The sequence below is a fragment of the Mustela erminea genome, chromosome 10 (assembly GCF_009829155.1).
Source record: "Mustela erminea isolate mMusErm1 chromosome 10, mMusErm1.Pri, whole genome shotgun sequence".
NCBI classification, from domain to species: domain Eukaryota; kingdom Metazoa; phylum Chordata; class Mammalia; order Carnivora; family Mustelidae; genus Mustela; species Mustela erminea.
In genome coordinates, this window is record NC_045623.1 from 104,135,776 (window position 1) to 104,152,525 (window position 16,750).

The following is a 16,750-nucleotide window of genomic DNA, read 5'->3' on the forward strand; positions in this document are numbered from 1 at the left end:
CTCTACATTTCTGGTAAACCACAAGGTAAAGGCTGGTCTCTGAGAAGCAGATGTTTTGCCAGTTTTGAGGCCTTGTGGCTTTCCATAGAGAAGTAACAGTACAGGCCACATGAAGCTTTTACTTCCTTTTTTTTCTTTCTTTCTTTTTTCTTTTTTTTTCAAGTAGGCCGAATGGTGCTTTTGCACTTGGTAGCACAGTCACTGATACACATTGACATTGGTGGTCTTTGTTCACCACCAGATTTTGAATTCATATCTCTGGAAGTAGTTAGTTTGAAATGTCTCTGAGACATTCGAGCAAGTGTTCCCGCTGGACCTGAACCATAGATGTAGCCTTAGGTGTAGTAAGGACAATCTTGGGTGATACTGAAAGCCAAGGAAGCAGTAGAGATCGCATTGGGAGGGGGTCTAGAGAACAGAAAGCCTAGAACAAAGCCTTGAGAAGAGCTCTAACATGTACAAGTTGAGTAAAGAATCAAGACGGTTGATAGGAGGAAAATCAGCAGAGTTTGGTGCCACGGAGCTGAGCAGGTCAACTCTGTTGTTAGAGTTCAAGATGTATTCTTTGGCTTTTACCAGTCCCTTCCTGCCCTGACCATCCAAGCCCAGGCCCTTGTCAGCTCATGCTTGTTTCACTTCTGCATCCCAAACTAGGGAGCTCCAGCTGCCTAATGCTATAGCTATGGAGGCAAAATGACTGAAGATACATTTCTTGTCTTCTCAGGGCTTACGGACTCCATGCGTACGTGAGGCCTTATACAAATAAACACCTTATACAAATAAACAAATAAACACCTCCCAGGTGAATGGGATGGAATGGTCAGGGAAGTTTTATGTCACAGGGGAGGGATTTGAGCTTGGGTTTGAGGTAAACTGAAAGTACCTTGGGTAGACCGTGGAGAGGAATAGAAAAGATGTCCCAGAGTCTAGAGTTCAACAAAGGGTGCAGCGGACCAGTTGCCATTACTGGACATCTGATTGGAAATGTAGGCAGAGACAGGATCCTAGGGGTCTTGAATTAAGAGCTAAGGGGTGTAAACACCATTCTGAAGAGGCCAAGGAGCTCTTTTCAAGTTGGGGTTTGAGGCAAGACAGTATGGGACTCATGATGACGTGTGGTTTGGAAATATTCCTTGGTAGAGGCTTATACATAGCCAGATGGGGGTGATGGGCTTAAATTGTAGCTACTAGGAGAGAGAGATAAGGGCTTGGCCTGGGACTAGCATCAGAATGGGTAAGAAAGGAGGGCTTTGAAAGACCTTTTTTAGGAAGAATGCTGAGGGCTTGGTGATGTGGTTGGGGCCAGTAGGAATTGGTGATGTGGTTAGGGCCAGCAGGAGAGGGCAGAGCCACAGGTAATGGTACAATGACTGAAAACAGCACCCTCTATAGACTCTTATCTCCATTTTACTGAGAGAGTGGCACTGCAGGAATTGGAATTTAGACCCTGGGTTTGTATTCTGTCCTTGCTCTGAAGAGTTAGGTGACCTTGGTCTGGCTGCTTAACCATCTGTGCCTTAGTTTTCTTGTCTGGAAAATGCAGATAGTACTAGTAGTACTTCCTTCTAGGTTATAAGGGTTTTGGATTAATGTATGTGAGGTTCCTAGCATATAGTAGGTCCTTAATAACCACTAGTTGAATGGATTATACTTGGTGATTACATCATAATAAGTAGAAGAATCGGGACGTGAACTCAGGTTTTCCCCAATCTGACACATTACCCTGATGTTTCAGACTTCTCCTCTCCAAGCTGCCGCCTTCATTGTGCCAGCCCCCACCCCCACCCCCGTGAGCCTATTGCATGTCCTTGGCATCAAGCTTACATGCAGATTACATAGTCCTGGCATTCCACCGTCTGAGTCATGCCAGATCACCCACCTCAACTTTATATAGCCCCCCGCACCCGGAACCCGCTTCCCATTCTCCACCTCTGTGCTTCATGGAGGGTCTTCCCACCCCCCTCCACCTCTGTAAATGCTGTTGGTTCTTCGTGGTCTAGCCTGTCTCGCTGCCTTGGTGAAGGTATCCTGGACCACGACCCTCCATCCCTCTTCCTGGCTCCCCTGCTCCCCTGATGATTTACACTTCACTACTTACGCTCGGCTGAATGAAGTCTCAGATTGTTCTATAATAACTTCACACGCATTTATCTTACCTTCTGAAAATGAATCACAGTTTTAATAAAGGTCTATGGCTGCCCCCTAAAAAAAATTCCTCCCAGTGCTGTATGCTCAGTAATTACTTAAAGAGCAAATTAAGCTGATAGCTGAGGTAGAGTTCTGGCCCTTTTCTCACACCTGGGTTAGTTATCTCACCAGCCTCCTTCTTAACTAGTCTCTGTGCATTGCAGCCAGTCTGTCCCTAATTTCGTGACGTAGGCCACACTGCCCCTGGAGCAACCCTTATCCAGTCTTTCTGTGGATGGCTTGTGCTTTTTAACTGGCCTGCGGTTAGGACCATGACACTTCAGCCTGGCTTAAAGGCTGTCTGCAACCTGATCTCTCCTGCCTCTTCAGTCTTATCTGCTGGCACTCCTTTCTGTATACCCTGACCTCCTTGCAGTTCCTAGAATGTTCTCTGTGCCCTTGCTGTCTGACTCCTCTGCTGGAAGCCCTGCCGGAGCCCACCTGGCAGGCCCGTTCTTCCTTGTCCCTTCCTCTGAGACACCAGCAGATTAAGCTGCTTCCTTCTAGTCCCATTCATAGCGCTTCGTCCCTCCGCCGCCTTTCCAAGGGCCCAGAGATTGATCCCTTCACTTGCCGGCCTGCGGGACTGGAGCTCCTTGAGGGCAGGGCAGTCTTCTTGCCTTGCAGCATTCCCAGAGGACACGTTCTGCACGGAGCTCAGGCTGCGTGTTGATCATGCACGTAACAAAGGTCACTCTTCTTAAGATGAGAGGAGAGCTGCTTTCTTGTGCCTTGACAGATTTTTCCTTTGAACTATACAAATTGTATTGGAAACTGACAATGATGAGTCATATCTTAGAAAGGGGGTGAAAGCTGAAAATGCAGAGCCTCCAGGAATGGAGTAGGAGGTTGCAGATCTGTCTTGCAGGCCAAGTCTGGCTATTCACTGAATTTGCCCGACTGGTCTCAAACATCGGGAGTGGGAGGGACTCTCCTCCCGGTGGGCAGGTGATTTATTGGCTGGGAAGCTTCCGCGGTGATTTAGTTGTGAAACGGCGCCCTGCGAGGTGCAGGCTAATCCCTGGGCCCGGCGGAGCTGCCGGCCACAATCCTGGGCCGGAAGGGACCGTGAGGGTCGTCGGGGCCACCCCCCCATTTCGCAGTCCAAGGGCGGTGGGCGTGTGGCTGTCGCGCTGCTGACTCTGCCCGCCCGGAAGGAGGACTGGAGACGGAGCGGCCTGGGAAGAGTCCCGAGTGGCGGCTCGGGCCGGCTCGGGCCCCGCGGGCGCCCTGTGCTCGGGCTCACCGCGGTAAGGAGGAAGTTTCTGCGCTCTGCTGCTCGGATTTACTCCTGCTGTTCGGAGGGAGGAAACCGAGATACCAGCGCCGGGGGCCGGAGGCTCTGACCGCGGAGCCTCAGGCTGGGGGCCGGGCGGGGACAGAGCTCGGGGCCGACGGGCGGCACGGAGATCCAGGCCGCCTTTTGCAGCCTCCCGCGGCCGCGCTGGGCTCTACGCGCCGCGCTCCAGCCTCCTCCCCCGGCAGCGGCAGCCCCAGCCCCGCGCCCCCCGCGCCCCGCGCCGCGCGGCCCCGCCGCGGTCACACGCCGAGCCGCCCCGGCCGCCTCCGCCCTGCGCTTTGTGGAGCCGGAGCCGGAGTCGAGTGACAGGCGCGGCCTCTCGCCGCCCGGACCCTGAGTGCGGCCGTCGCGGCGTACCTGTGGCTTGCCAGGCCGCCCGGCCGGGAAGTGTGGCTGGGGTTTGTCGTGCGGGACCAAGCTTCGAACCGCGAGCCCAACGCGGGGGGCTCAGAGGTGGGAGTCGGGGAGCTGGGAGCTGCCCCCACGGTGCTGGGGAGGGGCTGCCTGGGAGGAATGGGACAAAGTGAAAGTCTCCGGACTGCTGGTGGCGGGGTGGGGGGGGGGCACGGTGGGGAGTGTGGGGAAGAAGGAAGGGGTGCTGATGATTATTTGGTGCCTTGGAGTGGCTTTTAATGACGGCGATGGCTGGTCAGGCCAGCTGGGGTTCCGGCTCCCAGTGGGCTTCCGTGGATATCGTAGTCTTCTTGGCGAATTCCTCAGATTAACGAAAGGGCCTTTTAATCCCTCTAGGATGACCTATTGGAGAAAAGTCTCCAGGTTTGATTCCTTTTCCCTCCTTTCTGCTCAACACTCTGGGAAGCTTCGTTCTCAGGTGAAAAGCAGTTGTGCTGTTTTATTGAAACACGGAGGATATTTGTTTGTACCTTCGTGGACCAATGCTGAGACTGTGGCACGGAGAGCTCGCATTGCTTCTTAGCCTCAGACCCAGGATGTCCTTCTCCCAAACCTGTCTGGTGTGTGCCATTGGGGTTCTGATGGCGGCTGTCCAGGGCCTGCCCGGGCAGGGGGTCCCAGCTCTCCTGCTGAAATTGTCTCCCAGCCTAGTCAGTATTCCCTAGCTCAGACTTTTTTGTGGTTGTTATTCTGCTGATTGCAGATATCTTTGCTTTGCTGACATCCTGTTTTGTTTTTGGTTTTTACATCCCATTTGTTGTTTCTTTTTATCACAGAAACGCTTCGTTAAGGGGCTCAGGCAGTACGGCAAGAACTTCTTCAGAATTAGAAAGGAGCTGCTTCCCAATAAGGAAACAGTGAGTACAATTGGACTTTATGTAACTTGATTTTTTTTCCCCTCTTTGCCCCTGCTGCTTCTCTACACTTGATCTTATGAAATGGTTTCCTTTAACCCGGTGCTGTGCTCAGACTCTGGCTAGCCTCTAGGATCTTCTTCATTTTACTTCCTTTAGTTTTAATTTTATCTCCTGATTTTAGATAGCAAAGTGACAGATTATGCTTATCCCCCACAAAGAAAGTTAATTCCCTTGTCAAGAACAGAAAGGTCTTTGACAACAGAGGGTTAGTTGAGGGTTGTCTGGGGTGTTGAGCCATTAACATCTAATTGTAAATATAGTGGCTGAAACAGGAAATGTCATTTACCACCAATTGGATTTGGTTATTGACAGAAGTCATCAACCAAGCAATAGAATGAAGAGATCTGTGGCTTACTAGACTTTGAATTCTCTGGGGACTTTTTCTTTCTTTAATGTTGCTTCATTTTGAAGAGTAGTTTTAACTCTTTAATTTTTCAGCCTTAAAAGTGTACACTTTTCAGGCTGTCTGGTTGTCTGAGTTGGAAGAGCATGAGACTCTTGATCTCAGGGTCATGAGTTCAAGCCCCACGTTGGGTTTAGAGATTACCTAGATAAATAAATAATTTGAAATAAAAGTTTGCACTTTTCATTGGACAGATACATAAGGATTCTTATAAATTTCTTAAATGAGTGTTTTACAAATTCCTTTGATATTTCACGAAGCTGAAATCCCATCTTTTGCTAAACTTGGGGTAGAAGGGTTTGCTGAGGAAAGTTGAGGGTAGGATTATATGAAGAGAATCCTAGCAGGGGATTCAGTCACATTTACCTGAATTCCCTCCAGGTGGAATTGGAGGGGTGTGGAGAGTTCTTCTGACTGAGCTGGGGAATGTGGAGGCTAGGAATGGAGAGGGACGGACCAAGTCCCAGTGTCTCTGGCCTCTGCAGAGCCTAGTTACTGGAAATGCTTCTTGGGCCTTGGGGATGGAGGGCGAATATCTAGACATGGAGCTGCTTTCACTGCACCCCCAACCGCCATGATTGGAAGGAGGAAATGGAGAATATCCATTATAGAAGGAGCTAGGTGGTTTTGGTTTGGTTTGGTTTTTAATTTTCTAATTGGGTGTTGTTGATTGATTTCCTCTCATTCAATTTTGATTCTTTTATTCTGAGTTGGTTCTTTTTTCTCTCTTCTCTTTTCAATGAACTGTTTGTTTGTAGACACCTTTTCCGTGTGGTACCTTATGTGAACAGCAGTAAGTCATAATAGAGAAGGAAGGTTCTGAGATTTCAAGTACATCCTTATATAAATCAGTGGTTTGCATCAACCAGTCATACTTACATTAAACTTTCAATATTTGTTATACATCTAAATATGCTGAGATAGATTATTTTGAGAATGGTTAAAAAGGGAACTGTTGATAGACATTAAGATAAAATACACGCTGTGATCGATCTATATAATCTACTTTTTTTTCTTGGGGGGGGGTTCTTCCCAGAACCCATTGGAAAGAGGTATTTAATGTGGAACATGAAAGAAATACTGTTAAGTTTTCTGAGGATTTTAGTTATTTGAAGTTTGATATGTACCTTTGTAAAACTAAAATGCTTTACCCAAGTGAAGGAATTTTGGTTTGGCCAAGTTGGAATGAAAGTGAGCTGCATGAGTAGATGCGGTCTGATGCAACCTCTCCGCTGCAGCGGTCTCTCCCTGTGCTCTGCTAGAAGTTGCAAACCATGAAGAATTTGATACAAGATATGGCTTGACAATTGTTTATCTTTATGTTTTAAAAAATAAACTTATAGTAGTTTATAAGTTTTAAAAAATAAACATAGTTTTAAAAAATAAATTTATAGTTTTAAAAAATAAACTTATAGTAGTTTATTTTTTAGTTAGATAATAGATTTAAGTATCAAATCTAAAATCTACTGTCCAGCATTTGGGAAGTGCCAGGCAATTTTATCTAGTGTTTTTATCTCTTTAGTGGAAAACAGATCTGAATAACTTTTAGCCTAGGTCAGGGCCTTTTAATCCTTTTTTCCCCCTTGCTCTTGATAATGTCTGACTCAATTAGTAGTGTTTCCTCACCCACAGAGAAGTTGCTGCTCTACCAGCCGTTTGAGCTGGTTTTCCAGTCTTTTCTAGGCATCTCTGTCCTGAGACCCTTCCTTCCCCATCACTGCCATCCCTGTTTTCCAGCCATGTTGGTTCTCTCTTCACTTCTCCTCTGGCACCCAGCAGCCTTCCTCTTTCCAACCTCTTCCATCAGGGCACGATCATGGGCACTACCAGGAGAGTTGTTGGCAGCAGTGGGGGTTTTATTATGGCTGACACTGGCCAAACGTTCCTAGTGTCCTGCTGTCTTTTGCCTAGAATTGGGGGAGTTTGGTGGGAGAGTAAATCTGTAGTATTCTAACCCTGTGAGAGAGAGGGGCAGTCATTTTATATTTTCCTTAGTTATCAACATAACCGAGCTAATCATTCACAACTGCTAGGGTGGGGAGGGCAAAGGTTATTTTTCATTTTTGCTGCAGAAAATGAGAAAATTTGCAGGAACTAGTGCCCTTAGTTCAGAATTTCCTTGGTAGATAGAAAGCTTTGTATGGTCATGCTTTTTTTTTTATATCAGATCCCTCTAATCGAGATACTTTCCACATTCTCTTCTATTTACCACAATTATTAACTCATTTATTTGCTATTCACAACTGACTTGAAACTTTAGAAGGGTATCAGCATCCAAAAGAACACGCCCAACTGGGCATGGCGTGAGGGTCACCAGACCTGTGTTCTATTCCTGGCCTTACCAGTAACTATAGTACTTGACGACCTCTTCTAACTGTGCACTGTGCTTTGAGCTGTTCATGGGGAAGTTCAGGTCAAATACTGACAAGGACTGGAGAATTATCTGCTCTAGAATGGTGTTTCTGGGGGTTGGGGGAGTGGGTAACAGGGTGATGGGAATTGAGGGCACATGTGATGTGCACTGGGTGTTATATGTAACAATCCTTGAACACTACATCAGAAACTGGTGATGTACTGCTATACAGTGGCTAACTGAGCATAGTAATAAAAGAATAAAATAAACAAAAAATAAAATGGTGTTTCTTTGTGTTAGGATTTTATAGATGCCACAGTCTTTTTATGAAATGTTTGTACACCTTTGGCTGTTGTGTAGAATAGGGTGATCCTTCTACCCTCTAGAATTGTTTCGAGAATTTAAGTAAGTTAATGTCTGCAGAGTGTATAAAAACACTTCCCATCCACCCTGAATACTTTTATCCTGGGTAAGGGTCCTAGCTACCTGAAGTAGCTCAGTAGTGCTGTGGAAGGTACAGAATTATTTTCCACTTGGAAGCATACCATTCCTTTATGAAAAGAAATGACCTGTCCCTTATAGTCTGTCTTGGGAACACTCCTATCTGTTGAAAAGCTGGGAGGGGTGAAGGGCGGTGCCTGGTTGAAAGGGTGCCTTTCCTCTGTCTCAGGAGTCGTGTTGAGGAGACTTGCATCCTCACTCCAGCATTGAGTGCAGTTTTGCAGACAGAGGTTGCTGGTGGGCATGGACATAAACAGCTTTCCTAGTTCTTTTGGCTTCTGGTGTTTATTATACAAGAGCTAAATCTGGCTTTTCTCTGAGAACAGTGGCTGTGATTGTGGAAAACCAACTATTTATAGAAGTTTAGTTGAGTGGGTATTACAGGTTAACCTCAGGGTGCCCAAGAGAATAACTGTAAGTCAGATATTTCAGTGTGATGGTTGTGCAGATATCCTGAGTTACTACCTTTCTCCCTCTCTTCCTTTCTCTGTAACTGGTTACCTTCTTTAATATGTTTCTAAGATGTGTAATAAGTAGGAAGATTATGGCAAAGGATCTTTGCTGAGCATCTCAGATTCCCCTTGACTGTATCCTCTTCTCTCTCAAGACACTGTTTGGCCTAATCCACATCAGAGTCTTGAGGGTTAGTGTGTTTGTGTAAGTCAGAGCAAGTGTCCCAGTGGCTGAGCTTCTGAGATGAGGGCAAGTCAGGCCTCTGGGTTCCTGCTTTCAGCACTGCCACGCACGCAGTCTTTGGATCAATGAATTGTAGGACCTCCTGATGCTAAGGTAGTGCTTGAGAAAATAGGACACCTAATAGAATTGAATCTTAAATCACCAGGAAGGGAACCCGTGTTGTAAATAATGCAAAATATGGGCATTGCAAAAATAATTTGTTGTTTTATTTTTACACACATTGCAGTTTTCTTCAGAATCGTGAGATGATTACTCCGATGACAGTGCCATGTCTTCTTTCACAGTGAGCACATGTCTGTGTTTGAATCAGAGGCTTTCTGTGTCTGACACCTGGATGATTGTCCCTTGAATCGTGGCTGGCCTTTGTTTATAGCTCTAAGTCCTGTTATGCAGACAGCTTGGGCCAGCGTCGGACCGTAGACAGGAAGTGCTTGCTCAGCGACCTCAGGTGCGGCTGACGTTGGCGAGAAGACAGCGTGAGCTGCCCTAGCTTGGCGGAGCCGAGAGGTGCTTCCAGCTATTATTACCCTTCGGGAGGAGGTGGAAAAGGTGTGCACCTTAACAATCTTTCTCATCTCTGTAGTTCGATTTTTAAGCACCTAGCCCAGTAGGGATGAAACTCTTGTGGTTTGTAATCCTGGGTACTGGTGCCTTAATATATACTGTACTAAAAAATTTATTTTTTAACCCACTTTCCATTTTCAGAGCTAAACATTCAATTTAGCTTCATTTTAAAAAGTTTTGTATACCCACCAAGCGCTGTAACGAGTGGGATGTCTGTAATGAGAACCAAGGGGCCATCCGTGCCCTGTGTTGCCCCAGGAAAGGCACATCATGTGCATGCTTTCCAGGTTTGGCAATCCGTGCTAAGGCCCTTGGTGGAGGCTCAGGCCCCACAAAGTGTGCCCAAGAGGCTGGGGGCTGGGGCTGCTGCTGGAAGGCTAATGGAGGGTGTGGTGTTTGAACCTCTAAGGAAGGATATGTTTTTGGACAGGCCCTGGCTGGGAGAGTGGAAGAAAAGCAGCTTTCCAGCTGTAGGAAATACTATGAGCAAAGGCATGGAGACAGGAAATTGCAAACTGTACGTACAGTAGCCTGGTGGAGAGGAGGTTGCCAGCACTGATGCGGTTGGACTCAGGCCAAAATTAGGGCCTGGAGGGAGACATGGGGGACCCTGCGGTCTCCAGAGAGGTTGTTCGGGGACCCATTGAGGCTTCTAAGAAGAGAAAGGAGTGGTCTCGGCTGAGCTGTGGGAGCGTTCTTAAGCAGCGCAGACAAGATGTGGAGGACCAGAGAGGGGATTCTTGTAAGAATTTGGTCTCATTTTAAGACAAAAAATGGAGAATTGAAAGTGATTCGTGGAACTGGAAGTCTGTCTTTTATCTTGATTTTCTCCATTGAAAATGTGTCGTTGTTTGTTTGTTTGTTTTTTAGTGGGACCAAGGGGCAGCTGGTTTTGATGTTTTGGGTGTTTTGTTTTGTTTTTAAACTTTGGGGAGATAGTATGAAAAAGAAGTACTGGAGATTTAAAATTTTAATTTGAGAAGTAATATGAAAAACAAGCACTTTTCTCAGCCCCATTTCTGGGAATGAATTCTGCTTAAATATGTACACAACTGTTGAATATTAATTGCTCATTTCTTTAGGCAAAATATCCTTTGCATAAAAGCACATTCCCCCAGCAAAGAATAACTACTATTGAGAAAGGTTTTAAGTCTGAGTAATCGAGATTCTGTTAATATTAAGAGGTTAAGAATGACTGGAGCATTTCGTATGAGCATTCAGCATGGGGTTTTATTTAACTTCAGATTAAAACCTTAGATAAACAATTTTCTAGCCTCATTAATGCTTAATCTAATGTTACATAACAAAGTGTGGACTTCCTGAATAGGTTGATACTATTGAGGACACAATTGTGGTACAGCCACATGACCAGAGGCCTCTGCTGCGAATGCTGGGCGCCCTCGCTGCCCCCTGGGTGCTCCTCGGCCCGCATTCTCACTGCACTGGAGCTTGGTCCAGCTGCAGATTCTCTGTGCTGCTCAGGTTGAGCCATAATCTGCATTTTAATCAGCTCCCCAGGTGATTTGAATACTTGGTTAAGTTTAGGAAACACTGCTGTTTACAGTGGTGCAGACTGCAGAATCCTAAACACATAAGTCATATTCATTCTTAAAACAGTGTTGCTTTTATTCTGTTTAAGTTGTAAATTACTTCACTATTAGGGCTTAATTTTGTTTTTCAGATGATTACAAAGTATCTCAAACCTACTAACAGTATCTGGGCTTCTTTTCATTATCAGTAATAGAATTTTGTAATAGAGCTTCCTTTTTCCTATCTTTCATATTTTCCTAGGAACACAGTTGTAACTCCTGTCATATTTCATATAAAAACTGTTGTCCTCTTTCCTTGTGGCATGTATGTGAGTTGGGCTAGCCTAGATCTTAATTTAAGTTTCTTTCTTTTTTTTCTTTCTTTCTTTCTTTTTTTTTTTTTTAAGATTTTATTTATTTATTTGATAGAGATCCAGGCAGAGAGGCCAGCACAGAGAGAGGAGGAAGCAGTCTCCCTGCTGAACAGAGAGCCCGATGTGGGTGTCGATCCCACGACCCTAGGATCATGACCTGAGCTGAAGGCAGAGGCTTTAACCCACTCAGCCACCCAGGCGCTCCTTAATTTAAGTTTCTAACAGAAATCTTTTTATTTGAAAGGATGACATTCATGGGGTACCTGGCTGGCTTATTTGGTTAAGGGTCTGCCTTTGTCTCAGACCTCATTCCTAAGTCCTGGGATTGAGCTCTGTGCTGGGCTCCCTACTCACTGGGAAGCCTGCTTCTCCCTCTCTTACCCGCTTGTGCTCTCTCTAGCTATCTCTGTTACTATCTCTGTCTCTGTCTCTATCAAATAAATAAAATCTAAAAAAAAAAGGGGGGGGGTGACATTCTCTTACTAATACAATATTTACATACTATGGTGTTTCCAGGTGTTACTCTCTTTCCCTGGGCACCCCCTTATATAATATACATATTTTGAGAGGTTGGCAAGATTGGGTCCAAGGAGAGACATGTGCCATACCTTTTTTTCTTAATAACTTGTCCTCAAGTAGGAGCGTATAAAGTTGAAATTTTCCATTCAAGAAGAAGTGATTACCCGATAGAAAAAGGCACTAGGTTTTGGCAGTGAATATTGTGGTCCTATAGTTATTGCCATGCAGGGGGTTTGTTCCCATTAAAATTGGGCAGAAGCTTGAATCTTTTCATCAGATAGTCTAAGCTGTGTGAATATTTGGCTGGGCAGTGGTCCAGTTTTAACTAGGGTAATCTAAATGAGACTGGCTGATTCCCTTGTGTAAGTGAAGCAGTTAAGAAGTTTGCATGTAAGAAATTTTTGGTGCTGATGTTGAGGGAATAAGAACATCTTTAAAAATTAGGTGACTTTTTAAACCAAGGGCTTTGAATATTTGCTGTTCTGTCTGTAAATGTCTTAGGCCTATGCTTGGCCTTATCCTGTGTATCAGAACTGGAGGGAATGGCATGCGAGTATTTTCGGTTGTGTATGACGTATTGCTTATGGACGCTGCTTCCAGATTGGACTTTAAAGTTACTGAACACACTGCTGCTTACAAGGGTTGGTTACTTATTTGCTGTTGGTATTTGCTAACCCGTATTTCTGATGATGACTGGGTCTTGGTTACCTGGTGACTTTTTAGATGGAGACATTTATGACCTTTCAGCTTAAGTAGACCTCCCCCATTTTATTAGCTAGTAAAACAAGTGGAAGGTTTGAAGTGGTCTTTGAGAAGACTTGTAAGCTGTGGTTACAGTGCTTGCATTTAGTGTGTTTATCCACTTGGAACTCAAATCTTATACATGGATTTTTTATTCTATTTTATTTTATTTTGCCTTCATAAGACCAGTGAACCCGTCCTAACTTTGAACATCCAGTTTGCTGTTGTTTCAGGAATAAGTTTTAAAATTATCTGAAGTCTTAATCCTTGAGTTCATTTCCATCATATTTGAAGTTGTGCTTTTTAGTAATACTTAGGGAAGTAGAGTAAAAATTACTTGTCTTATTTTATTTTATTTTATTTTAAGATTTTATTTATTTATTTGACAGGCAGAGATCACAAGTAGGCAGAGAGGCAGGCAGAGAGAGAGGAGAAAGCAGGCTCCCCGCCGAGCAGAGAGCCCGACGCGGGGCTCGATCCCAGGACCCCAGGATCATGATCCAAGCCGAAGACAGAGGCTTTAACCCACTGAGCCACCCAGGCGCCCCTACTTGTCTTAATTTGAAAAGTAAAGCAAGGCCTTCACAACTCTGTCTTATGGCTGCTCCCCAGCTGGTGCCCCCCACCCTCCCCGCCATCACAAGTTTTCTTTCTTTCTTTTTTTTTTTTTTTCTGTTTGTTTGTTTTTTTGTTTGTTTGTTTGTTTTTCCCCCCCGTTTTTCTGCATGTAATTTGAAAACCATTATTGTGTTACTAAAAATAGGAAAAGCGAACAAGAGAAGCCTGTCTTGGGATGCCAGAATTCTGTTAAGCTAAGTTTTCTTTTTGAGATGTTTACATTTTAAATTAAGTTTCTATAGTAATGACCTTCATTATTTTCTGATTTTATGATTCCTTGTTCTGTTCACATGTCTTAAGTTCTTCTGAAGTCTCTAATTGTGGTATCATAATAACCAGAATTTAGCCTTACAGGTGTCTACACGATTATCATCATTCTCCGTTGGCAAAGTTGGGAACGGTTTTGGGGAACCTTTAGTACCCAAGGCCTGTGTTCTCTTTGAGGTGTCTGTGGTGGGTGAGAGAGTGCTCACCCTTGTGGAGTCCACAGTCTAGTGAAGAGGCCAGTGGGGCTTGTGTTCTTTTCTGGATGGTGCCTGAGTGACAGTCCCTGAGACTGTCCAGGGCCCAGTTACAGGGCTTGGGCGATACACTCGTGAGCGCCGCACACTCATGAGAGCCACATGAGCCCTTCCTCTCTGTGCACTCGTGGAAATTACACAAATTGCCCAACTCTTTTCTCAGAAGAATTGCATTTTGTTCTGCCCTTGAAAAATTATTCTTTATTTTGCTTTAGTCCTGGACTGTGGACACTGCTTCCTTTTGTCTTCTATGCATTTCTTTTCTGCACACATACATGTGTGTTTGTATTAATGTAGACTATAAGGCCTTCTGAGCAAGGACTTCACTGTAATATTTCTTTATATCTCCTGTATTGCCCAAAACAGACCCTTACTTGATATTTCTTAAAAATGAGGTGTGCAGCCCTGTATGTTCTCATACTTGTGAATGATGGAACAGAAGTATACTCTAACCATGGATAGATATATAATTATTGGTCCTAAAAGATTCAAAGTTCTCAGTGTTTGTAAGAAAAGGTTTTTCTCGTTTTTTTGCTCTTCATGTTATTTTTCATGATCTGCTTTTATGCTGTCGTAAAGACCAATTGAAAACTGCACATCCTAGGCTTTGAACTGTGTAGCAGACAGAAAATCCTTGTTAAACTTTCCTATCTCGGGACAGTAAGAGTAGGACTGGGGGGGTCACTGTGCCACATGTGGACTTTCCTGTTCCTGCTTATCATGGGCAGTAAATCAACTCTGCTGTTTGCACAGCAATTCTGTTTCCTAGATTATTTATAAGATTGAAACCCATTGTTTATTTTTCTCAGCAGGTTTATTGAGCAAGTCACGAATAAAATATTGTCTTAAGCAGTAGAGCAAGCCATTAGCCAATTGCAGCTTGGCTTCAGAATGATCGTGTGTGTGTGTGTGTGTGTGTGTGTGTGTGTGTGTGTGTATGTGTGTTTTGTGTGTACTGGAGGTGAGAGCCAAGCAAGGTGAAAGAAGTTCAGGGTTGCCAGATCTCTGCAGCTTTGCAAGGTTCCTGTGACTGTTCATGGATTTTTTTCCCCCCTTTTAGTCAGTTAGTGAGTCACCGTCATATGCCGTTTTATTATCTTGAAAACAGTCTGGAATTCTTCTCCTTTGTCTTCACTGTGAGTGAAATCCCACTGATATGTTCGGAACGATAGCTAGTTAAAGTTTCTCATGTGATGCTTTGGTTCTGTATTTTCAGCTGCTGTTGTTTCTTTGTCCCCATGTGCAGGAGTTAGGATTTTTCTCAAGTTTGGCAAGAAATGGTGACTTTCACGTATTTGATTATTTTAGAGGACAAGGACAGCATAGGTCCAACCCCCTTGATTATTGGTTTAGGCACCCGCCCCCTATGTTCAGAACTTGGTTCTCCTTTCCAAAGGTGCTGTTCTAGAAATGTGCTAATGAAATACACGGAAGCAGGTCAGAGGTTTGTGGCCGTCAGTTGTCAAGGGAAGCGTTTAAGTTTTGGAGGGAGAATTTGGAGTGTGTGGAACAATAGGAGGAATCACTGAATTCTAAAGGGAGCAGGCCACGGAGTCTGTAGACATGGCCAACTTCAGCAAAGCAAAGCAGGCAGCAAGTGAAGTGGGCAAATTCTGCAGCATTCTGGAGAAGGTGGGGTAGAAAACAAAACAAAACTTTTATTTTTTTTTAACTTAAAAAAAATTTTTTTTTAAAGATTTCATTTATTTATTTGACAGAGATCACGAGTAGGCAGAGAGGCAGGCAGAGAGAAGGGGGAGAAGCAGGGTCCCCCTCGAGCAGAGAGGCCGATGTGGGGCTTGATCCCAGGACCCTGGGATTATGACCAGAGGCAAAGGCAGAGGCTTAACCCTCTGAGCCACCCAGGCGCCCCTAAAAAAAAAAATTTTTTTTAAGATTTTATTTGAGAGAGAGAGAGAGAGAGAGAGAGAGAGAGAGCACGAGAAGGGGGAGGGTCAGAGGGAGAAGCAGACTCCCCACTGAGCAGGGAGCCTGATGGTGGATGCGGGTCTCCATCCCAGGACTCCAGGATCATGACCTGAACCTAAGGCAGTCGCTTAACCAACTGAGCCACCTAGGTGCCCAAACAAAATTTTTAAAAAGAAATTTTTAAATTTGCTTTGTCCTGTGGATTGAATTTGCTTATCAAAGTGTGAAGCTCAGGGTGCATGGGCGGCTCATTTGGTTAAGCGGCTGCTTTCCATTCGGTCATGATCCCAGGGTCCTGGGGTGGAGTCCCACATCGGACTCCGGGCTCTATGGGCAGCCCACTTCTCCCTCTCCCATTGCTTGTGCTCTCTGACACATGCGCTCTCCCTCTCTCCCAAATAAATACGATATTTTTTAAAAGAAAAAACTTGAAGTTCTTGGGGCGCTTGGGTGGCTTAGTTGGTTGATGTCTGGCTCTTGATTTTGGCTCAGGTCATGATCTCAAGGTCATGGGATCGAGCCCCACATTGGGCTCTGTGCTCAGTACTGAGCCTGCTTGTCCCTCTCCCTCTCCCTCTCCTCCTTCCCCTGCTTGTGCATGTGCTCGCTCTCTTACAGTCTCTCTCTCTCTCTCTTTCAAATAAATAAAATTTTTAAAGATTGATGCTCTTTATTTTTCTGAGCATGTCAGCCTATCAGGTGACTCAGGAGAAAAGTCCGTGCATTTCCCTAACAAGTTATATACGAGGTTTATCAGACGGTTGGGCAGAATAATACCGTTAGAGCACGGAATGCTTCTTACGTAGTCACCTTGTATTTATATGAAACTATAAGCTTATGCCTTGGACTGTGCATCCATTTGTCCGGTGTGTGTGTCTCGGACTGAAGCTGAAGCACTGTGTCCTTTGGTGCTGTATTCTGTTCTCATTATTGATGGCCCAAATGGTAAAGCACCTTACCAGCCATGTCTATAAATACTTTCATTTCTTACAAAATTTTCCTAGAAATCAGTGACAGGATGTTAAATAGTGTGAATATAGAAATTTACAGTTTATTCCTAATGCCCGTCTGTCAGCGAGCACTTGCAGAGCTGCCTGAGTGTGATGGGAAGATGAGGTGTGACTGCACCCCTGGGGGTCTCTCCAGCTGTTCGGTTACCACGGGGGTGTCGGCAGGAACCTGCA

General features: G+C 44.9%; 1 protein-coding gene across 5 annotated transcripts in view; it reads left to right on the forward strand.

Annotated features, from left to right (window-relative positions):
• RERE (arginine-glutamic acid dipeptide repeats) overlaps window positions 1-16,750 on the forward strand; it is a 425,011-nt gene that overhangs the window by 363,553 nt on the left and 44,708 nt on the right. For all 5 annotated transcript variants that reach the window (XM_032360657.1, XM_032360659.1, XM_032360660.1 and 2 more), the window contains one exon: window positions 4,678-4,758. In XM_032360657.1, the coding sequence (XP_032216548.1) occupies window positions 4,678-4,758 (81 nt within the window). The remainder of the gene's footprint in view (window positions 1-4,677; window positions 4,759-16,750) is intronic.